This window comes from Rhinolophus sinicus, chromosome 11, assembly GCF_057876585.1.
Source record: "Rhinolophus sinicus isolate RSI-liver-muscle chromosome 11, RSI-T2T, whole genome shotgun sequence".
Lineage (NCBI taxonomy): Eukaryota > Metazoa > Chordata > Mammalia > Chiroptera > Rhinolophidae > Rhinolophus > Rhinolophus sinicus.
In genome coordinates, this window is record NC_142511.1 from 16,791,409 (window position 1) to 16,816,878 (window position 25,470).

The following is a 25,470-nucleotide window of genomic DNA, read 5'->3' on the forward strand; positions in this document are numbered from 1 at the left end:
AGGTGGCCCATAATGCCCAGTTTGCCAAGGCAGTCCTGGTTGATGCTTGGTATCTGCTTGTACTTATTAAAGGGCTCTTATTTAATTCTCGGAAGTGTCCCAGATTGGACAATAAATTACTAACTCACCCCAGCTTTAGGTTATAGTTCCTTTAACACTAATACAGCCACCTTTTCACGTAGGACAGCTCTGCATCCTCTAGGACACCACCCTAAGCACAGCCTTCCTCCTAGTAAAGCTCCTCCTCTTCCCCCTACACTACGGCAAAGACAGACGACCTCTACGGTGCTCCCATCCATGATTACCCTGCACTACCACAGGCCCCCGAAACACCCTTATCTCACCGTGGCTGACTCCCACCTAGTAATGAAAGCTTATAATGGATAGCAAAAGAACATAACCATTCCCAAATCACACAACCTTCAAGTCCAGTATCAAAAAACAAAAAGAGAAAAGAAATATTCTGCAATTTCTAAGAGCTCCTCATTGAATACTCTCCTAGAGATACTTCTACCTCTCCCATGTGTCCTCTATTGGACGTCACCAAATCAGCACGTTTTATGGGCAGTAAACACACTCTGCCTCTTTCTCAGGAGTAGGGTATCTCTAAGACAACAGCCAGATCAGGTTATCCCAGATACGTTACTTCCCAAGGAAACTAGTTCTAGAAAGAGAGATCACATTGGGATCCCAAGAAGGCACTAAATTTTCCAAACTTTAGTAAGGATCTCAGATCAAAACAGATCGCGGAGAATGGATATATTTTTTCCAAAAAACATGATGGACTGTAAAGTAAAATTACTGTGAACAATGTTTTTCTATGACCTTGGCTGATTCAGGATGGAGTCAAAGGTACTGCGGATTCAATGGAGACCCCTGGGCCTGAGGTCCCCATACATTACTCCGAACACGAAGTATAAGTTAATGGACTTTGCTTTCAAGTTAACAGGAGCCACCATGAAAAACAAGAAAAGTTAATCACTTCTCAATATGGCGGTACCAAAAGAAAAACGTATTTTAAGTGCATGAGCCTACATAATGGATGGGAACTTGTTGCTCCCATCAAATCAAGATGGGACTTTACTGCAATAGATCTACATCAATATGTCTACTGATGTGGGAAATCAATCTATATCCCCACACAAAAACATCACTACAATGAAATTATGGCTACCACCCATGTTAGTTTAAAGCATGCTCCTCTGCCATAAACTCTTATGTATGAAAGAGATCAAGAAATACTATCTAATCTGTAATTTTACTTTTATATAAATCAAACTTAAGCCAAATCAAACAAATCTACCTATTTTTAAAGACTCGCCCCATCCAATGTCCCCAAATCTTCTTTTTTTAATTCCAAAGTTTTCCCTGGAAGAAAACTAGCTAAGGAAATCCAAAAACCAAAACATATGTATTTTAAATCTTCATAAAAATTCAAGGATGAATTAACAGAGGAATAAAACAAAAGAATAAGCATTCCTGAATGAAAGTGATTAAAAGTACAAAAATTGCTTTGGTTTAGGCTCATGTTATTTATTATAAAACATATCAAAAACACTAAAACTGCCTTAGGTTCATTCTTTGGGTACATGACTACACTTTTAAAGTCAATCTTGAAATTAATTGTCTAAAAGTCAGATGCTGCTAAGTAAACTTAAGTAAGGCATTCTTATTCTAGAGAAAACAAATTTTTAACGCTCATTGTACCACATTTCATCAAATCTAAGATGCCATTAGCTGTAGGAGGAACGATTATATCACTAAGAAAGAAAAAAGCTGTCAATTAAATGCAAGATAGCATCAACCCAATATCATGCACCCAGTACCAGTGACGTTACAATAAATATGAAGAAAAAGACAGCATCCTAGAATTAATGAAATACTCTCAAATTCCTATATTCATTTTTTTTGCAATGCAAATAAGGTTTATAGTCTTCTGTAATCAAAACTATTGAAATGAAAAAAGAAAAAAAATCTCTTACCTTCTGTACTACACTCAGGAAAGCTATCGGTGAGGGAATCCGAGTAAGCTTCAACAGGACCGATCAATTCAGAACCATCATTAATTATTCCACCCTGAAAAGATCAGAGTAATTATGTTTCACTGTCAATAGGAGTATTAAAAAAAATCAGTGATAAATGAACAATACTTAACTGAGTATGTATAAGGATTACAAAAACTATTTATCTATTAAACTAGATCACAATTGTTTTAAAAATTCAATAGGAATATCAATATTGGTTCATCAATTGTAACAAATGTACCACACAAATGCAAGATGTTAATAGAAAGTCTGAGGGAGAAGGGGGATATATGGGAAAATGCTACACTTTCTGCACAATTTTTCTATAAACCTAAACTGCTCTAAAAAATAGTCTATTATTTAAAAATTCAATAGGAATATTACCATTTTTTAAATAATACATGGCTTTTTATAAAAGCATTATTTTTAAAAATCTTTCAAAAGTATTCATTAAAAAATGTAGAGAAAGAAAACACCCACCAGTTAAAGGATATTGTTCACAATCCTTAATGACTGGTCATTTTAACTAGTGATAAATGGATTCCATTAGGGAAGCATTTAATTTTGTCAAATTAAAAACTATTACTATATCACACAGCACCTCAAGAGATTCCAGAAGTGACCTGAATTTGAAAACCACTTAAATACAATGCAAGTAAAGCTAAATAAATTTAAGATATTTTTATTAAAGAGACACATTTTTAATAAATATAAAATCTATTTCTCAATGTGACCACCATTTTAAACTACAATTAGATTTGAAAATTAAGGCCTCAAAAGACTATTTTCTCTTGCTTACGTGAAACTAGAGAATGCTATTATCAGCCAAACGGTAGTGGTGAGATTTTGTGCTGTGATTTTATGCACTGACCCAATCATGAAAATATGAATTTATAATCCTTAATAATTACAATTAATTAAAAGAATAGCTCTTCTGCTCCTTAACACCTTTTCTTCTACCTTCCACCAACAGTTTTATGCCCCCAAACACGACTTCCAGGATAACAAAACCCCAGAAAAATACAAGACTCCTATTTCCTCTTCTCATCAGCACAAAGAATTCAATAACTATCTTTACCTAATTAAAAGTCTCCCTGCCAGCTTATCTTTAAGAAATAGAAATTTGAAATGGTCCTTCTCAAATTACAAAATTGTAATACTTAGAGAGTTAACTGGACTGAGACTTTAAAAACAATTCTTTAGAAACAAGAATTTATATTACTTTATTCTATTTATTTATTAAAATATTCAAACCATAGCTTAGAAATGAATGTTTCTCCAAAAAGGAATATCTATTCTAGACTAAGCCATCCTTTGAACATCATCCAAACCAAATTTTAAGAAAATATGCAAATATTCTTAAGAATTTTAATAAACTTGATTCTATTTACAATCTCATTTAACAGAAAGTGCTTTTCAACTATTCCACCACCAGGTGTATAGTGACTTGAAGTTCCCTACTTATAAAATGGAAATGATGCTTATGAGTAATTCAAGGAGTTGTTAGGACTAAAAGAGTTCATACATGTAAAGTGTTTACAACAATGTAAGCACTCAATAATTTTTTGTTATTATTATTATTGGTTAATATAAGATCTGCTTGTAAGAGAAAATAAAAAAAAGAATGAAAAATGAAAAAAAAAAGAATGAAAAATGTTTTAGTTCATAATCCTAAAGAAATTTTATTTACTTAATTTAAAAACAATATTATACAAAATTATAAAGAAATAAACAATATTATACAAAATAAAGAATAACTCTTTAATTAAACAATAAAAACTGTTCTATAGGAACTCAAGGGAAATAGTAGGAAAATATGCCACAATTCTATTTTAAATCTCTAGTTCAAAAACATTTACCTTTTGGTATTCCTGATTATGCAGTTAAAAAAAAAAACACAAACACCTCTTCTTACATAGCATCTCAAAGTTTTTGTTAATGAAAAGTCAACCTATCAGGGAAGGAAGGAGTTCGGGTACGGTAGAATAAGTGAATAAGTAGATCAGCAAATGCTCTCCCCAAAAGGCAATATAACTTGAAAAAAATCTGTCAAAACGATTTGAGAGCTATGGAAATTGTCCAAAAACATAAAACAAATGAAGAAGTGGTTACTCATGAAAAACCGCAAAACCACAGGTAAAAACTGTGGGAATCTGTGGTATTCTTGCCTGGGGTTGTTCCCACCTTCCATCCCAGCTGTGTTACCATGGTAATTATACAAGGGCAAGGCAAGCCTTGAAAACCAGCAGATTCCCTTACAGAAGAAGCTGGCGTAATTTTGATTGAAGCACAGAAAGAAAAAAAATCCACCCCAAACAGCATTATCAGTAATAGTAGTGATCTCGGTGCCAAACAAATGGCAAGGAACAGTGGCTCAGCAAGCATGAAGCTGTGGCAAGCAAAGGACCAGCACATTAGCCAGACATTTACCAGGAAAATCCAGAAAATAAGACAGCCACCGGGGTTCTTAATAAACTCTTTATCACCCATGCAGGAGAGACCACAGAGGGATCAAGCTACCTACAAATCCCTGGCAAGCCATGAGATGGTAACACGCACAGAGGAAATGCAAGAGATCCCAAAGGAAAGTAAAACCCAGAGCAAATTTTAAAAATTGCTTGAACTTTGAAAACATGCTATCAGCATAAGGGAGAAGCATACAATGGAATAAAGTATATAAGTACAAACCAAAACCAAACACTGTTTGACCACTAAGCTATAATGATACAAGGCTAATTCCTGCTAAGTTAGGATTAAAAATACAATAAAAACTAAAAACTGAGCATAACAGCAGTCACATACTACACATTAAACAGACTCCACAGATTTAGTACAGACATGTTACTAAACACACTAACAAAACAATGGAAACAACCCTCAGGGGGAAAAAATCAGAATTCAGAGTTGCTATACTATCCAAAATTTCCAATTGTCAACTAAAAATTAGACATACAAAGAAAAAGGAAAGTGTGCACTCCATACAGAGAAGAAAAAAGCAGTCATTGGAAAAGTTAATTCTGAGAGAGCAAAAATGTTGGACTTAGAAGGTCAAGACTTCAAAGCAGCTATTTACAAATATGTTCAAATAACTGAAGGATATCATGATTAAAGCATTAAAGGAAAGTATGACGACTATGACTCATGAAACAGCAAATATAAACAGAAATTATTAAAAAGAAACAAATGAATCATTACCATAGAGACAATCCAAATGTCCATCAACTGATAAATGGATAATGTGACATGAGATCGACAATTAAGTTCGTGAACTCATCCTAGAAAAAGTGCCACATGCCTCATTGCTGAATATCACTACAGTCACCTTTGAAGTACTGCCCTTGGGAAGCTATGCACCAACACCAGTGCCTAGTCCACCCTTCACAGTAATTCTGGAACTCTTTTTCTGGAATGGCCATCAGAGCTGTCGTCGTATTACCCTTGATGTCTTGAATGTCATCAAAATGTCTTCCTTTCAATATTTCCTTTCTCTTCGGGTAAAGAAAGATGTCATTGAGGACCAGATCAGGTGAATAGGAAGGGTGTTCCAACAGTTATTTGTTTACTGACTAAAAACTCCCTCACAGACAGTGTCGTGTGAGCTGGTGCATTGTCATGATGCAAGAGCCATGAATTGTTGGTGAAAGGTTCAGATCGTTTACATTTTTTCACACAGCCTTTTCAGTACTTCCAAATGGTAAACTTGGTTAACTGTTTGTCCAGTTGGTACAAATTCATAATGAACAATCCCTGTGATATCAAAAAAGATTAGCAACATCGTTTTGACTCGATTTGGACTGATGAACTTTTTTGGTCGTAGAGAATTAGTTGACATCCATTGTGCACTTTGACGTATTTCAAGGTCATATTGATACACGTATGTTTCATCACCAGTGATAATACGACCCAAAACATCGTCTTGCCTCTCCAAAAGATATTGGCAAACTTCGACTCTCCTTTGCTTTTGTTCATTGGTGAGCTCCTTCGGGACCATTTTTGCACACACCTTTCTCATGCCAAAATTTTTAATTAAAACTTGATTAACTGTTTCTGTATCAATGTTTACATGGTCTGCTACGCTTCTCACAGTTAGCCGATGATTCTGACGCACAGTTCATTGAATTTTTGCAATGTTTTCATCAGTTCTGCTCGTTACTGGCCACCCTGACCTCTCTTCATCAGTGATGTGTTCTCTCCCCTCAGAAAACGTTTAATCCATTTGTAGACTGCCGTTTTTTTGATGGCATTATCCCCATAAACGTGGACTAACATGTCCCTGATTTCACTTCCACTCTTGACAAGTTTAACAAGAAATTTAATGTTTGTTCGTTACTCTAATACAAGCTCAGACATTCTCACAACAGCACGCAAAAACACACAATAATGAACACCACTTAGCAAGTCACCACCACACGTCGACACGAACACAGTTGTGAGACACTGATACCCCAAGATTATGAAACTTTATCGAGCTGTTTGTACAGTGCTGCCAATGTAAGCACACAGTGGCAAGTTCACAAACTTAATTGTCAGACCTCGCATATTCATATCCACTTAATGGAATACTATTCAGCCATAAAAAGAAATGAAGTACTGATACATGCCACAATATGGATAAACCTTGAAAACATTAAGCTTTGTGAAAGAAGTCAAATGGAAAAGGACACATATTGGATGATGCCATTCATGTGTAATGTCCAGAATGGGCAAATCCATCAACACGAAAAGTAGTTCAGTAGTTGCTAGGGGTTGGGCCAAGTGGGGAAGGAGTGAGTGCTAATTAATGGGTATGAGGTTTCTTTATGGGGTAATGAAAATGTTCTGGAATTAGTGATAATGTTTGCATAACCTTGTGAATATACTAAAACCACTGAACTGTGCATTTCAAAATAGTGGATTTTATGTTATATCAATTAATCTTAATTAAAAAAAAAAAAAAAGAACTAGATGGAAATCCCGGAGCTGAAAGGTACTGTAACAAAAATTTTTCATTCACTTGAGGAGTTCAACAACAGATTTTGAAAAAGAGAAATAACCAATGAACTTGAAGATTAACCGAAACTATCCAATATGAAGATCAGAGAAAAGAAGATCAAATTATAATAAAGAGAACCAGAGAGAGAGGTGGAATATCAACCATACTAAGTTACATGTAATGGAAGCATCAAATACAAAAGAGCAAAAGGGGCTGAAAAAAAAATATTTGAAGAGGGCAGACCCGGTGGCTCAGGCAGTTGGAGCTCCGTGCTCCTAACGCCGAAGGCTGCCGGTTCGATTCCCACATGGGCCAATGGGTTCTCAACCACAAGGTTGCCAGTTCGACTCCTTGACTCCCACAAGGGATGGTGGACTCTGCCCCCTGCAACTAACAACAGCAACTGGACCTAGAGCTGAACTACGCCCTCCACAACTATGATTGAAAGGACAACAATTTATTTGGAAAAAAATCCTGGAAGTACACACTGTTCCCCAATATAGTCTTGTTCACCTTCCCCAATTAAAAAAAAAAAAAATTATTAAAAAAGTTTTTTGAAGAGATTAGGGCAGAAAACTTACAAGATTTGATGAAAAACATTAATCTACAAAACAAGAAGATAAATTAAAACCCAAATAGGATAAACAAAAAGAGAGCAATACCTAGACTAACACTGTAGAAAGACAAAGGCTAAATTCTGAAAGAAGCAATAGAAAAAAACTTATACAGTGGAACTGAAGTACAATTAACAGCTGACTTCACATAAAAAAACAATGAAGGACAAAAGGCAGTGGAATGATAAATTCAAAATGCTAAAAGAAACACTGTCAATCAATAATTCCATATATCCAGCAAAACTATCCTTTAAAAATGAAGGGTAAGGCAGCCGGATGGCTCAGTTTGTTAGAGTGTGAGCTCTGAGCTGGAGGGTTGCCATTTCAATTCCCACATAGGCCAGTGGGCTGTGCCCTTCACAACTAGGTTGAAGGACGACTTGGAGCTGATGGGCCCTAGAGAAACACACTGTTCCCCAATATTCCCCAATAAAAATTTTTTTTTAAATTGAAAAAAAAAAAGAACAAAAAGAAAGGCACCATGCAACAGTGCCTATAAGGAACCAAGAGTGGCTACATTAAAATCATACAAAATAAGACTGTAAAACAATAAATATTACTAGAGACAAAGAAAGACATTTCATAAGACTAAGAAATGCGATTAGCCATGAAGACGTATCTATTATAAACATACATGTACAAGACAACCAAGCCCCAAAATAAAGTAAAAATTAACATAACTGAAAGGAGAAATAGAAAATTCAACAATAACAACTGAAGACTTTAATACTTATCTCAACAATTGATAAAACTAGACAGAAAATTAGCAAAGATACAGAAGACAATGAGATCACCTAACTTGAACTAAATGACATTTACATAAAACTCCACCTAACAACATAATACGTATACCTTTCAAGCACACATGGAACATTCTCCAGGGATAGATCATATGCTAAAAAATAAATCGTGTCTCAATAAATTTAAAAGGACTGAAATTATACAACATATGATTTCTGATCACTACCACAGGAAAACAAAATTAAATACCAACAATAGAAAAAAATGTAGGAAATCCACAAATATTTGGAAATTAAAGAACATATTTCTAAATAACCAATGAGTCAATAGAAAAAATCACAAAAGAAATCGTAAAATACACTGAACTGAATAAAAAAGAAAATAAAAAAAATTATGGGATTTGAGGATCAAGCAGTGGTTAAGAGAGAAATTTAAAGCTGTAAATACTTATGTTAGATAAGAAGAAGTATTTCAAATCAACAACTTAAGCTTCCACTTTAAGGAATTAAAGAATTAGATAAAGAGCAAAGTAAATGCAAAGAAAGCAAAAGGAAGAAAATAAAGTTTAGAGTATAAATAAATGAAATGAAACAGAAAAATAGAGGAAAAAAACAATGAAACCAAGTTGGTCCTTTGAAAAGATCAACAAAAATATCAAATATTTAGCTGCACTGACCAAGAAAAAATAAATAAAGACAAGACACAAAATTACCAAACTCATGAACTAAAGAGGTGACATCACAACCATCCCTATAGAAAGTAAAAGCATTATAAGGGAATACTATGAGCAATTTTATGCCAACAAATTGAAATGCAATCAGCAGATGAAAAAAATTTGGTGACATTATAATTTTCAAAGCTGAGTAATGAGAAATGGAGGCTCATTATCCTACATCTACTCTTGTGTGTGATTCAAAAAAAAAAAAATCGAACCAAGTGGCTATATGGTTATTTGCACATGGTTATCTATCATCAGTGTTTCCACAAAGAAAAAAACTACAGTATGATACCACATCCTGTGGACTGGCTACCCCAAAACCTCCCATCCATACCTTCATCCCCAATCAGAGCTAGAAAGCTAAAGGAGTCACCCACCCAGACTTTCTGAAGCTAAGGATTTAGCCAACAAATCCTGTGACCAGTTCTAGCCAATGAGATATAAGAAAGACTATCTCTCCATAGGGAGGTAACTTTACTTCTCTTAAACTACCCAATCTTTTCTTCCTCTTTTGTCTCTCATTTTACAAAGCATAAAAATAAGTATCTTCCAGGGTATCAAATATATGGTGATGGAAAGAGAACTGACTCTGGGTGAACACACAATGTGATATATATAGATGATGCATTACAGAATTGTACCCCTGAAATCTATGTAATTTTACTAATAATTCTTACCCCAATAAACTATTTAAAAAAAAAAAAAAAAAGTGTCTTCCATTAGGATTTCCCAGATCCAAAAGAAATGGAATGACAGTTAACTTTTATTTAAAGTGTTCAAAGTCTATGATCTGACTTCTATATTCCTAGACTGGTTCTTTTAGCCCTTGGCATGTGTTAATTTGCATGACTGCCTTTCCCAATTTCTATAAAGCAGTATTCTTCTTGCTTAATAATGCTGCCCTTTTCTATAAGCATAGACTCCCTGCCACACAGAAACAGCTGTAACTGCAAGTAGCAAAAAGCTAAATACTTTATCAATTTGACTTGGCCTTTGATTTTAAAGATCTGCGTTAGGTCATAAGGAGGAGCCAAATTCATCATCTTAGCCTAATTTGCAGAGTAATGAAAAATTAAGCAAAAAAGTCAATCAGTGGGAATTTTATTGTTACTACAAACTTTTCTATTATTATTTCTATTTCTATTATGTACTGCATAAGTCATAAGTTTGTAGTAATATCTTTCAAAGATCAACTTTCTTCAGTAAACTAAAACAAGGTCATAAAAAATAAAGTCCTTTTGTAGGCCCACTAGCATCAGGAAAATTAAAAATCCCACTATTCATATACCTTGTTGGGTATATGTTCTAAGAAATTACTTTTATACAAATGAGTAGCTTTTTAGTTGAAGAAGGAAAAAAACAATTGTGGCACAATCACCTAGCTTTTTCCTACAAAGCTAAATGCAAATTGTGGTCGTTAAAGGCACTCTATCAACGAACAATGTGCACAGGTTCAGTTCAAAATAAGAAAATTATTATTACAAATGATGAAGAACTCAGAATGAAGGCACTACATATCAAGGAACACTAATATCCAATGAGCTCTGGCAATATAATCTGTACTAGCCTACCGCTCTAAAACTATACAGTGACTACCTTAGTTCTATATTTATACAAATTAGTATAACAAATTTAATATGGACTTACAGTGGTTTCTATCCTAAAAAAATATCTACCAGTGAAAGACACCTCAAAAAGTGAAGATAACTATTCGAGTTTCTTGATATTTAAATGTATTTCAATTATGATGTAATAAATTAGATAATCTCTAAGCCCTCTGCATCAATTTCTTAAAATCTATGAATCAAACATCTTATACATTTCTCTACGAAAAATAGAAGATAGGCCGGTCCGGTGGCTCAGGCAATTAGAGCTCCATGCTCCTAACTCTGAAGGCTGCCGGTTCAATTCCCACATGGGCCAGTGGGCTCTCAACCACAAGGTTGCCAGTTCAATTCCTCAAATCCTGCAAGGGATGGTGGGCTCCGCCCCCTGCAGCTAAGATTGAACACAGCACCTTGAGCTGAGCTGCCTCCTGGATGGCTCAGTTGGTTGGAGCGCAGGCTCTCAACCACAAGGTTGCCAGTTCAATTCCTCGAGTCCCGCAAGGGATGGTGGGCAGCGCCCACTGCAACTAAGATTGAACACGGCATCTTGAGCTGAGCTGCCGCTGAGCTCCTAGATGGCTCAGTTAGTTGGAACACGTCCTCTCAACCACAAGGTTGCCGGTTCGACTCCCGCTAGGGATCGTGGGCTGTGCCCTTGCAACTAGCAATGGCAATTGGACCTGGAGCTGAGCTGCGCCCTCCACAACTAAGACTGAAAGGACAACAACTTGACTTGGAAAAAAGTCCTGGAAATACATACTGTTCCCCCAATAAAGTCCTGTTCCCCTTCCCCAATAAAAAATAAAATAAAATAAAATAAAAAATTGAAGATATGCCATAGACATTGTTATTAAGCTACTAACTTCTACTTGTTTTAGTGAATAATGAAATTCCAAAGTAAATGACACTTTGTTTTTTAAAACAACAACTTGAATCTTGCTTTACTACAAATTAGAAAACAAAGGTGTTTAATAAAATAGAAAATATTTCAGAAAGACTACCAAACCTTGAAAAAATCTTCAAGCTGTTTGCTGTTATAAAGAGCGGGAATATTGGCAGAGAACTGTAGCAGATCTTCAGCACACTGTCTCCTCTCTTCAATAACAGTTTCATCAAATCGTCCTAGAATTAAATAAGAAATCAACCCTAAGTAGAGAAGGCTCAAACACGGGTTCATAATAGTTTACGTTCACTGAGAGCAGCAGCAGACCTATCACTGTCCTGCCTATCTGCAGTCTTCTGAAGTCAAATCCAGTCTCCACAACGAGAATCAGCCACACTCTCACCAGAAAAGAACGTTTCTGATAAAACAAGAGGCAAGGGTGTCAACTGATAAATAAATGGTGCCATCATAATCTAAAGCGTGTCAATGTAAGAAACTTACCATTTAAGAAACTGGTGGTTTGAAACTAAAGTTGAAAAGAGAATTATAAAGAATTCAAATGGTTTTCTATAGTAATTTAATACTGTAATTACTCATATAATTTTCTCTTTCCCACTCTTTTTGATTTCTAAAGGAACTGAAGAGAGGAAATTATGAGAATATCTGTGTATCAATGGGGTCAAAACCCTCAGTTTGAAGCAAAAAGCTTTTAAGTCAAATTCCATGTGTGATGCTATCAGCATAGATGACATTTTGCTTGTGAGAAAAAAAGAGAACACACACAGCACCCCTGAGCGCTGATTTACAAGGTGATCGAAAGGTGGTTTTCACAGAATTTTTTTAATGATACATACATTCTGATTGCTGACAAGGCATTTTTCAAATACGATCATTTTTTTTTTACCCCATATCAGATTAGCAGTTGGCATTTGTCATATGCCATGTACCATACTGACTGCAATATAGGTTTAAAAAAATACAAAATCAAAAGAGTAGCATCATCATACACTTAAACATTTTCAGTCGCTTTGCAAAATGTTAACAGAAAACTGAGGCACAAAAGATTCCTAGTATATTACTCAAGGCAACTGAAACTGAACCACTAAATATCTCAGCTCAGGGGTCGGCCCGTGGCTCACGCGGTTGGAGTTCCATGCTCCCAGCGCCGAGGGCTGCCAGTTGGATTCCCACATGGGCCAGTGGGCTCACAACCACAAGGTTGCCAGTTCAGCTCCTCGAGTCCCACAAGGAATGGTGGGCAGCACCCCATGCAACTAAGATTGAACACGGCACCTTGAGCTGAGCTGCTGCTGAGCTCCCGGATGGCTCAGTTGGTTGGAGTTGCAGCATGGGCTCTCAGCCACAGGATTGCCGGTTCGACTCCCGCAAGGGATGGTGGGCTGTGCCCCCTGCAACTAACAACTGCAACTGGACCTGGAGCTGAGCTGCACCACCCACAACTAAGACCGAAAGGACGGCAACTTGACTTGGAAGAAGTCCTGGAAATACACACTGTTTCCCAATAAAGTCCTGTTCCCCTTCCCCAATAAAATGTTTAAAAAAAAAAAAAAAAAAAAAAAAAAACTCAGCTCAGTGCCTCTCACACTTATGGTGAAGTGTCTGCTTCATGGTCACTAAAAGAAGTGGTCTTAGCGTTACACCTGGGTTCAAGTACTAGCTCTACCATTAACTAGCTGTATCTTAGGCAAATTATTTCCTGATTTATAAAATGGAGAAAATGAACAATGTACATAAAGCTCCCAGTTCCATGCTAGGCACAAAGTAAGTACCATGTTTCGCCGAAAATAAGAGCCAGACAATCAGCTCTAATGCGTCTTTTGGAGCAAAAATTAATATAAGACCTGGTATTATATATTATATTGTACCTGGCCTTATATTATACAAGACCAGGTCTTATACTATAGTTAAAAAAGACCGGGTCTTACATTAATGTTTGCTCCAAAAGACACATTAGAGCTGACTGTCTGGCTAGGTCTTATTTTCGGGGAAACACAGTACTTAATAAATCAGTCATGGTGTCCTTGAATCTTCAAGTACCATCACGGTGTCCAGCTCACAGAACATGCTAATAAACTTTTGCTGACTGCATGAGTGAATAATGAAAACTTATAAAAATCATCTAACAAAAAGAACTCTCTTGCAGTGGAACATTCTATCCTAGAAAATAGTAATATCTCACTAATAAGAAATTTTAACAGTGGGTCCATAAACAACCCACTAAGCTTAATGGATGGGTTTCAGAGACAACAATCCTACAACAATCCATGCACATGTCCATACGTACATATTTCTAGAAGGGTCTCTCACTTTTATCCACATTCTCAAAGAGCCCAGGGCCCAGTCGAGGTTAGCAGGGAAATCAATCAGAGGATTCCTAACATCCAGTATACTTTTTATTTACTATGGAATAGGCTTCCAATTGCTGTCTCAATCTGTTCTCAACTTCTTCCTAAGTAAAATAACCCCCAATTTCTAACTAGGTACATGACAGCCCAGGGGAAAAAGGCTGTCATTTCCAGCTTGCCTTTGCAGTTACATCTGAACGTGGACTAAGTTCTGACAAACAACATATCACAAAAGTTATACTGCGGCTTCCCAGAAATCTCTGTAAGGGACAGCTGTTACACACCTTCTCTCCCCTCCCTTTTGTCCTTTCTGCTTTTCCCTTTCCCAGGATTATGATGACGTGGAAGCTAAAAACTGGCAGAGCAACAAGCTAGGAGTTTCCATTCCTGATTTCGTGGAGCTGCCCCTGCCTGAGGCTACCTCCAGATCTTACACCACAAGAATGAAACTGACGTCTATCTGGTATTCAGCTTTGTCACAAGTAACCAAATCTAATATAATTCATTATGCTGTATCTGTTTTTCTATTAGCTGTCAGTTCATGTGCAACAATTCAATTAAACCCAATTCTCCCAATGACAAAAGCACATCTAAATTGACACTGCTAGCTTACCTATCAAAAACATTACCTGGAAAAAACTTCCGAGAGCCCCAATCCATAGAGCAAATTCTCTGGCCTGAAAACAATCTAAGTTAGTCAATCCTGAGGAAAATCTACTGGCCAAAAAAATTAAAATGACAGCTAAGTGTCCACTATTCATTCTTTTTCCTAAATAAGAAATTAAGTATGCACTGGTGCTTATAATTATCATCCAACATATTTATCCTTTAAACAAAAAAAGTAAATTCCAGTGTCTGTGAACATTTGTAATTTTGTAATCATCTATAATCTTAGAACAGAAACCCAGAAAATGCACACATTATACTATATTTTAACCCATAAGGCCACCTGCTATCTTTAAATGCATAACTACTGATTAATAAATTTTAATGAAACTCTTCCTAATATTTGATGACACCCTTAAAAAATCTTATTTACTAGCTGAAACAAACACATAAAAATTTGGGAGCTTTAATTCTAGAGTGATCAATGACTCATCCCACCTCCCCAGTAAGCTAGACTAAAATGCTTAAGCAATGAGCATATCAACTTCTAAATAGAATACACATGTCAAAAGTCTTTGTTGTACTGTTATTGATATATTCATTTTCATTCCACTAAACTTGGACAAGCATAGATGAATTAAAACATTTTTCAGAGTGGAGCACAACCAAAAATAAAGGCTTATGCATTAAAAGGTTCAATGCACTGAATGCTATCACCAGAGCAAATGTGATGAAAGAACATGCTCACTTCTTTATTCCTAAGATTTCAGAACAAACAAAAAAGTTCTGGTAGCATCGACAAAGAAAGTAGATGAATTTTAATAACTACTGGCCCTAATATATACAACAAAACCACCCAATTTTAAAAGGAAATTAGAAAGTAGCAAGATTCAACAGTCATCCTAATGGTAAACAATACCCTGGTAGCTATTCTCTAGCTGATAACTATTTCATACCATCAAAACTTCCATTTATAGGCAATAACAATGAGAAACAATAAGTAGGCACTTCTCTTAATCACTGCTTTAAATTTCCCTTCACAGAGTAAATGTTCATTTTCCTGTGAACACAGTAGAAAAATTGAATATACTTTACAATAGAAAATGCAAAACAAATTTTTCTGACAAAGTTTACTGTGCCATATTATATATAATGTATATTGTTATTTGTGTGTGAGTATATATTATATATAAGCCACCCCACTGCTCCCAAGTACTCAATAAATAATGGTTTGTTTATTAAAATCTGAGGCAGGAAGGTAAATTCAAACATTCTAATAAAGCTGGTAAAACACTGGAAATAGTCTCTCTCTTTGATTTAAAAGCTGCCTTTGGGACATACAAGAAGGTATTATCCCTATCTTACCAATAAAATAAAAAAAAGAGGCTGGGACATTAATTTGTACAAGATCACACCACTGGTAAATAGTGGATAGAAGATTTGGGCCTAAATCTATTTGATTCCAAAAGGCATGTTCTTTTCACAATAACACCAGAATAGTAATTACATATTTCATGGTTCTGCAAATTACAACAGGAGTCTCTTTTGCTGCTGAGGCTTACGTACTGAAAGTATGAGAGTAGCTAAAAAGATAGATGATTAACCAACAGTTCCCTCCAGCTGCCACCTACAGGGTTCACTGCAGTTATCAAGTATTACAAATGGACTGTACCATTTACTAAAGAGTGATAAATTGGTTACTTACTAAGATTAATAAGAAACTTTCACTCTATAATATGTAAGGATGTGAAGAAAAATTGAAGATAATCCATTAGCAACAGACAATAATAGCTAAGAACCAATTTAGAAGCCACTCCCTTTCACCCACTGACAAGCTTATTGTTCAAGAAGCCAGGCTGTGTATCGTCCAACTTTAAATTTAAAGACATGTGCAGTTAATTGGCTAAATCATGGCACATCCATACAATTATGTATTGAGAAAATTCAGTGTAAGTTTCTTCTATTAAAAATGCTGCAAGGAACATCCACGTGTATGTACATATGTGTGTGTACATATTTGTGTGTGTGTGTGTTCTCAAACTGTGATCCACAGACTGCTGAAGAGATCAACAAGGTCAAAACCATTTTCATAATAATACTAAGATAGTAGATGCATTTGCACTGATAATCTAATAGCAACAGCAGTAAAACTGCTGACCTTTTAGCATGAATCAAGACAATGGCACCAAACTATACTTACTACTAATCACCATATTCCTTACTGTCATTCACTCATATTAAAATTTTTTTAAATGCTAGTTTCCCTTAAGAATGTCCTTGACAAAGCAGAAAATATATTAAATTTATTAAATTTCAACCCTTGAGACCATTTCTTTTTAAAAATCTGTGGAAAAAACAATTAATATGCAACTATTCAGACTTAGACAGCTGGCAGATATTTTCGCAAAAATAAACAAAATGAACCTGACACTTCAAAGTAGCACTGTTTTCAGTGATGAAATTCAAGCTGCCAAGTCACTGTGAGCTTGACAGCTTCCCAATACTTAAAAAAAAAAAAAAAAATAAGCTAAAAAAAAATTTCCTTTAGAGGCCTGTGATATTAACAAATTTTTTTTGATATTTTATAATGAAATGGGTCAACCTTCACCGAGATACAACGTATAGACATTAAAAAAAAAAGTCAAAAAATTTCAGTATAAGAATAATGCAACGTCATCTTTTCTTATGATCCTATAGGTTTTCTTTCTTTGTTTGGTTGGAGTTGGAGTTGTTGTATTATTGTTTCATGGAAGGGGAGGAGTAAATGCATTTTGAGTTAGCAAAACTATACCAAGAACCTAAAAAACAATTTCGGGTGCTTGCTGCATGATATGAATTACCTTAACAAATAAAGGAACTTCTGACTTAATGGTACAGTATTTCAGGGTTTAGTATATATACCTAATTAGGTAATCATCACTTTTAAAATCATAAATTCAAAATAATCACCTACCAAACACTATTCCTTTAGCAAACGGAGGAAACAATTCTGAATGTCGGAATAAGTTTTTGTGAATTTGCCATAGTTCTTTGTGTAGTTTCTTAAAGTCACTGTATCTCTTCCACACGATTATCTAGAAAAGAAAATTAAATGTGTATCTCACAGTGAAACTATTTAGGTTCATATACCTGAACAACAAATAGTCTTTTCATGGAAGCACTAATAATTGTCATGCAAAGGCAAAAATAAAATAAAACTTTAAGCAATATATGGTAACTGTCTAAAATTAACTAAAAATATTGGCTTTAAAAATGTAAAACAGTAATTCTTCCTCCAAATGTTCTGTTTTGGTTTTTAAAACAAGCACTGTTTTCTTCATACTGGAAAAATATTCACACTAGTACAAAGAAGGTCTATCCTACATAAAATGTCACATAACCTCTTAAAAAGCCAATTACTATTGGCCTGGAAACGAGCTATATGTCAAAATACATATTTTATTCCAAAAACAGCATGTTTAGAAACACGAAATAATTGATTTAGACAATTTTTCAACACAAAATACATACTCAGCATTTGCCTAAAAGAATAAAATAAATAACACTGAAGAAGAGATAGCTGTGTAGCAAGTAATTAACATGAACTTTTTTATTTCATAAGTGTCAAATTTAAAGTAGCAATAAGATTTCCGGAGGCAAGGTGAATCCTATCAGAATACCATTAAAACTAGCATATTCCAAAAACAAAACAATCATCTACATTATGCAACATGTAAAAGTTTACCTTAACTAGTTTGAATTATTGTTTAGCCTCATTCAGATCAAATTAGAAAAATACACTTTATAAAGAAGAAGGATTTGACATGTGGCTTTGATATCACTGATTCACCCCTCAGTCTCTACAAAATAGAGTAAAACTGAGTTTTAAATTCCGTCATCTGGTGTACTGGGGCCTTTGCTTCTAAAAAACCTACTTCCCTCACTTATAACAAGCTCAATATTAGAGTGCAATGCTAATAAGCAAAACTTAAGCCAAGCAGGTAACCAAGTGTGATTTAAGACTCTTGTCAAAAATTACTCTCTACACATATGAAATTCTTCACTAAACTTGGTCATACTACCAAAAATTCTACCATGATTAATAAGCTTCTTGTTTCTAATATAGTTATAATCCTAGGGGACTAGTCAGACTATAACATGAATTAATTTAAACAACTACTCCCTCCTGATGCTTCCTTTTATTCATGTACTAAACAACAAAAATAGTCATCAAAACAAATGTTTTCATGGCCCTATTTTGTGATAGGCACTGTTGTGGCACAAAGGATGAAGAAATGAGAAACATACTCCCTGTCTGCAGAGAGTTCCCACTGTCGTTAGGAAGAATGAGCCAGCACAATAACTACATCACAAGACAGCAGCGTGATAAGTGCTAGAAGAGCAGTGAGCCCAACGATGTTATGGAAGGAGCACCTAAGCCACCAGCCTTGGGATCTAAAAGGCTTTACAGAAAGTATTATCTTAGGTGAGCTGCCTGAAGGGAAACAGTGCTTAGACCAACAAAAATAAGGGGAAAAGAAAAGGCTGTGGATGAAGTTTTTAAGAGGACAGCGAGATGTCAAATATAATTACTAGAATTTAAGCTTTTGCAACTGGATAAATGGTGATGCTGTTCCTGAAGATGAAGAGCCAAGGGAGAAGCTGTTTTGAGACAAAAATAAAGTTCAATTTTGGACATATCTGATAGGTAAGGCATCTAATTCGAGAAGTCCAATGGGATACATGTGTTTGGGGTTCAAGAGAGCACTAACCAAGATATATTAAATTGGGAGTCTTCAGCAGAGAGGCGGTAATCACTCAGGAAAGGTTTCTCAGCATTTGTAACGCGATGAGGAGTCTAACAACAGAATGATGGGGAACCCTAACACTGAGGGGCCAGCCAGAAGAAGAGCAAACAAAGTACAAAGTGAGTGTTTAAGAAGCTTGACTGTGTAGTGAGACAGGCCACGTGGATAGAAGAAGAGATTTTATTTTTAAATGGAAGTGAATGAGACAAATGCTGATAGCAAAGAACCAATAATTCCAGCAAAAGACAGAGAGCAAAAAGGAACTAACTGGGGCGGCCGGATGGCTCAGTTGGTTAGAGCATGAGCTCTTAACAACAAGGTTGCCGGTTCAATTCCCATATGAGCCAGTGAACTGCACCCTCCATGACTAGATTGAAAACAATGGTTTGAGCTTGGAGTTGAGCCCTCAGTGGGCAGCTGGTTGGCTCAGTGGTTAGAGCGCAGTGATCATAACACCAAGGTCGCCGGTTCGAGTCCCACATGGACCAGTGAGCTGCACCCTCCACAACTAGATTGAAAACAACAACTTGATTTGGAGCTGAGCTGCGCCCTCCACAACTAGATTGGAAAAAAAAAAAAAAGAAAGAAAGACAACTTCACAGCCTGGAAAAACACACTGTTCCCCAATAAAAAATTTTAATAAAAGAGGAACTAACTGAGACAGCCAAACCAAACACTTGGAAAGTAAAAGTCTTCAGGATAGTGAAATTAACAGTGACTTTAATTTTCCTATTTTGTACTTCTCTCTAGTTTCTAATGTTGATACATGAACATAATTCTGTCGTGGGAAAAAATAATGTTGGTTTCATATTTTTTAAATAAACTAAATTATGGTGGTACTACATGACCAAGGGCTTAAAAGGGAAGTGGGTGACAGACTTGTAAAAGTCATCATAAGACAAGTGCCATCCTTAAAGCCATGAACTAGACATGAGAGCTATTCAAAAGACTGTCGCTCATGGAAACAATTAAATCTGCAGGTAAAATTCATATTCTAGTTAGGGTTATTTTAAAATAGAGGCAGAGTAACTTAAGAGGCAAAAGTTAACAATTCAATCGCAATAATAATAATACCATGGTATATAAACCAGTAGACAGTTTGTCAGAACTAGAATTAGAACCCCCCCATCCAAGGTGAGCTTCTGTGTTTCTTCACCATGCCATAATTTATTCACTCAATTATTTCTTATTCTCAACACTAGAACTGTAGAACCGAAATACCTAAGAGCAAATATAAACCCTCAAGAAATGTGGGAAACCAAAGCATCACAAAATGTCTCCATCCACTGCCTCCTTTTCTTCTTACTTCTGTTAAGCTTGGACATTTCTAGAAATCTTCAAAATGGAAGAGTGAACAGAAGCACACTACCATTAAATCAGAAAGTATTAATGTTTATAATTGGAGTACACAAAGTCCCAAAAGATACATGCAAAAATCATTTTCTCTAATAACCAATTTTTCCTATTATAAAAATAAAAATCACCGTATAACAGCTATTGCTCTATTGAACCAACTCTGCAGAAATTTCTTATTCATTAAACTTATCTGAATAAAATCCCGCAATTAAATATTAATTCAGTGACAATCATATGTAGACTACAAATTTAATAAAAGCTTAATTTTCATTTAAAACATTCGCTTAAATATTAGGTTAAAAAAGTTTTCTAAGAGAATTTCGTTTAATGATGCCAAAAACCTTCAGATCTCTTGTATTTTACAAAACCACTCAATTCAATTAACTTCATCCCTTTACTGGCCTATACTACTTAAATTTCACTGGGTCCTCTTTTCTTGCAAACAACATCACTACCATACTATTTGCTTGCATATTTCCTTTTCCCCCTTTTCAAGAGCGTTTTCTTTCCCGTGACAATTTCTGACACCAGTGAAGTTTACTACCTAGAGAGAAACAGAGCTCTATGCAGGCTACTGTTTTAAAAGGTGGGGAAGGAAAGGTACAACATTTCCACCTCTTTCTCTACCCTGTTGCAAGTGTTTGTGCTCTAGAGAATCTCCTGAACAAGAGGCCACATTAACTGTTGTTGTCCCCCCTCAGATTCACCCACACTGCTCTTAATAAATAAAAATTTAGAGGGAATTTTTAAAAGATAAAAAAAAAGAAAAAGCTACCTGGATAATTTTAAATTATTTACTCCATGTCAGTGTTTAAACATTCTTGGAGAACACTGCTGTACGGTAGCATGCGCCAAGGTACACATAGGAAAAAAACAGCAAAATGTCTCCAGTTTTAGAGGGACAGCGTATTACCAGCCCTATATTTGATTAGATCAATTGTACATTTACTAATCCTCAAAAGCCCTCGTGAAGCCTGACTAAATTCTCAAGCAATAACAAAATGAATCTGTTAACAGAGAGAGAAAAGTAAAAGAAAAGGAAATAGAAACAAATTCTAGAGGGTGAATTCCTCTCCTAAATGAGAATTCCAATGTTTAAATGACATATGTGAGAAACTAAAAAGTGTTGTTATAATTTCAAGGTTATTCTATATTTTAAGAAGCCAGCTAGACAGAAGACATCATTTTTTTTTATTTTATAGCATTTCTAACAAAGGACCATGCAATCATCTAACTAAAGGACACTTACAAGAGCTTGCTGATGAATGGTTCACCAACAGTTGTTATTATAAAAGAGGATTAAGGAAATGGCAGAGAGTATGTTCGTGGGTAGGTTGGTTCAGGATTCTCCCTGGAAAAGGGGAACATCAAGCTACAAACTACAGCAGAGCAATCAGATAAGGTATTCGAAAGAAACACAACCCATTTTCAATTTTAACAGAGTTGTAAATTTTCAAAATCAGAATAGCCTAATATTGATTATTAATTTAACATTCTAAAAAGTTCTAAATTCTAAAGAATAGTTCATACTAATCAACTGCCACTTAAGTAGAGACAGTACTTTGGTACAAATCACTTTCACCGCCATTTTAGAAGAATAGATATACAGATATAGAAATAGATATATAGACATAGATATATAGATATCTCCTTTTCTTCCAAAATAACAATATTACAACATTCTCTTCATGGCTATTGGGGGAGGGGGGAGCGGGAGTGAGATATCTTAAAACCCTAAGGAAAATAGTATGAAATCTTTTTAAAATATGTCTTTTATTGAAATATTTTTGGCCATGGGACATAAAATCAAATATAGCAAGAAATGTTAATGTATGAAAGTTAAAATACATGAGTATTCTAAACCTGATGTCAGATACTCAAACCAACCAGTACCAAACAATCACCTTAAAGGTATGAATCAAGCCAGATTTTTCAGTAAGGAGTAATGGAGCTTGCAGCTAAATAGAAAATACATATCCCACTTAAGACGTTAAAATTCAATAAGAGAAAAAACATTGTTGCAGAATCAAGACTGCTAATTTACAATGTCTCCTTTAAACACTTTAGTAAAAAAAAAAAGTTCCCAATATATACTATATATGCCCTTCTAATCTTAGTGAAAATGAGATTGGGGTGATCACTTCATAAAATATATAGATGTCTAATCAATATGTTTTACACCTGAAACTAATATAATATTGTATGTCAACTCTAGCTGGAAAATAAATTAATTTTTTAAAACAGAAAATTAGCAAGTACCAAAATGAAAGTAAAAAAGTTAAAAGCAGCAAGCTCCTCAGTTAGGATTCCTAAAGGTATATAACAAGCACAAAGTATACAGAGAATTCCACAGTTTTAAGCTGGTATCATTTTAAAGAGAGGGAAAGGGTCTGAAAAGAACTTACTATAAAACTACAAAATTTTAAAAAGAAACACCTACATCCAAAGCAGTTTTCCAAGATGTCAACATGTCAAGTCAATATAAAAATGGAAGTGAATGGAAACCCATAATTTAATATTATAATCTTTAAAATTAATGCAGCTACCCAATTCTTTTCATTTTTTTACTCAACAGGCATCTTGATTTTGAAATAGGTAATTAGGGTCTCTTAACTAATATTGAAATCTTGAAATTATCACATTATTAATAGCACTGTAATTCCTGAAATTCTTATTTATATAACTTGACATTTACTAAAATTGAGCACATACTTAATAGGTCTGAGTAATTCCTCAATTTCTTATTTATATAACTTAACACCTACTAAAACTTACCTCATATTTAATAGGCCTGAAATATGATATTTCAGTTACTGTTTTGTGAGCTGAAGACAATCTCCACACAAACGTACAAAGACTGACATATAAATAATTCAATTTCTTCAATAAAGCCTTTAATTAAAATTTTTGTCAAATATATAAAAAAAATTTTCATATGAATAAATATGTTACCTCCTGGACATCCTCTGGATTTCTTCGTGAAACAACCTGAAATAAAACATATACAGAAATAGCTACTCATTATCAAAATTTAAGATTTCACATTTGCATAATTACTTTCAACAGTATTTGTATTAAAAATTCAATATGCTTAAAGGAAAATACCATATTACATCACAAGAAACTCAGCTATATAATAATATCACTAACTGAATAAAATACATACTAAAAAATTAAGCAAAAAGGCAGCTGAAATAATCCACATGCTAAAAGTTCATGTATTCCATTCAAAAGAGAATGCCTCAGGCCTTCACTCTTACTTGACATAATTCTACCAAACTTGTCTATTCCGCTTCCCAGCCTCCACATAAATTAGAAGCATAAAAAGCAGCTGCATCTAGACAAAGTATACAAGAGATTGCTCTGCATTATTTCTTACACTCGGATGTGAATCTACAATTAGCTCAATAAAAATTTCAATTTAAAATAAAAGCAGCCACACATCAATATCTGTGAGAAGTAATCACTGACCACCTAATGATGAAGAAGACAACAAAAGTAACTTAAAAAAAATTATGAGGACAGCATTCAAGGGCAATCTTATCTATCTATGTTCTCTGAACAAAGAAGAGGGGGATTCCTATAGAATTCTCTAATTACAAAAGGCCAAAAAATCTAACACCATTTTGAAAGATTTCCTCACAAAATTTTTGACAAAAAGTAGGCTGGGTGCTTCAATCATCAAACACATTGTAGAGTTGTAGAGAGGGAAAAATCTCACCTTAGCTATTAATACATAATATTATCTACGTAAATGTAAAATTCAGGAACTTGGTACCACAATATACATTTTGCAAAAACAAACAGAAACAGATACCAGGTAAGCCATTCCTGGAAATCAAATATATGTGTACTACATTAAGTAAAAATATATTAGCTATCAAGAAGAAAGTCACATAAAAATGGCTGCCTATGGATGAGAGGAAGAAAAATTATTTGATGACTAGTGACAATACCATGAACTGGGAATTATGATCAACTCAACACTACTGAGGTCCAAAACAAAAACACAAAACTACCATGTAAAGTCAGACACACCTGGGTTCAAATTACAGTTCCTCTAGGCTTGATATCTTCCATAAAATGGGGATAATACTCCCGACTTGGCCTGGCTATTGTGGACATCAAATAAGAATACAGCAAGAACTCCGTAATTAAAACGTCAGCTCCCTCTCTCCCTTACTAGAGAATTTAACTATCTTAAAAGGTCCCACCTAAGAATTCCAGACAGGAAAAGTTTCTAATTTCTTGCCACTCTATTCTCCAATTTCCAGGATATATAAATTTGGTAAAAATCTTATAGCAATTTTCATTAATTTAGAACAGTGCTGTCCAATAGAATTTTCTCCGATGATGGAGAGAAATACTCCCTATCTGAATTGTCCAACAGTAGCCCCTGGCCACATGGGTGTGGCTACTGAACTTGAAATATAACTACTGTGACTAAAGAACTGAATTTTTCATTTTATTTCATGTAAATTAAAATAGCCACATATGGCTAACGGCTACCATATTAGACAATACAGATTTAGAATAAGAGGCTAGATCAGATAACTAACAACCATATGTTATTCAAAGATTAGATTTTAGCTATTATTTTCAAGTACCACCCCCCCTTATCCCACCAAACACACACACACACCCCTTTCCAAATTATGGTGTTTCACATAATAAAATGATTTAACTTTGCCTCACAAGTGTTTCTTATATTTTTATAAAATGAGCTAATGAGAAGAAAGTCGGGAATAATCAATCCATTAAGAATCCACCCACCAAAACCAGTCAACATATAATCA

The 25,470-nt window shown here is 34.9% G+C and overlaps 1 protein-coding gene across 2 annotated transcripts in view; it reads right to left on the reverse strand.

The window, feature by feature from the left end:
* The window catches only part of RPS6KC1 (ribosomal protein S6 kinase C1), a 140,360-nt gene that overhangs the window by 102,825 nt on the left and 12,065 nt on the right, over positions 1–25,470 (reverse strand). For both annotated transcript variants that reach the window (XM_074322170.2, XM_074322171.2), the window contains exons 3-6: positions 23,627–23,662; positions 17,485–17,605; positions 11,683–11,798; positions 1,983–2,076 (exon numbers count right to left, since the gene is read on the reverse strand). In XM_074322170.2, coding sequence (XP_074178271.2) covers positions 1,983–2,076; positions 11,683–11,798; positions 17,485–17,605; positions 23,627–23,662 — 367 coding nt within the window. The remainder of the gene's footprint in view (positions 1–1,982; positions 2,077–11,682; positions 11,799–17,484; positions 17,606–23,626; positions 23,663–25,470) is intronic.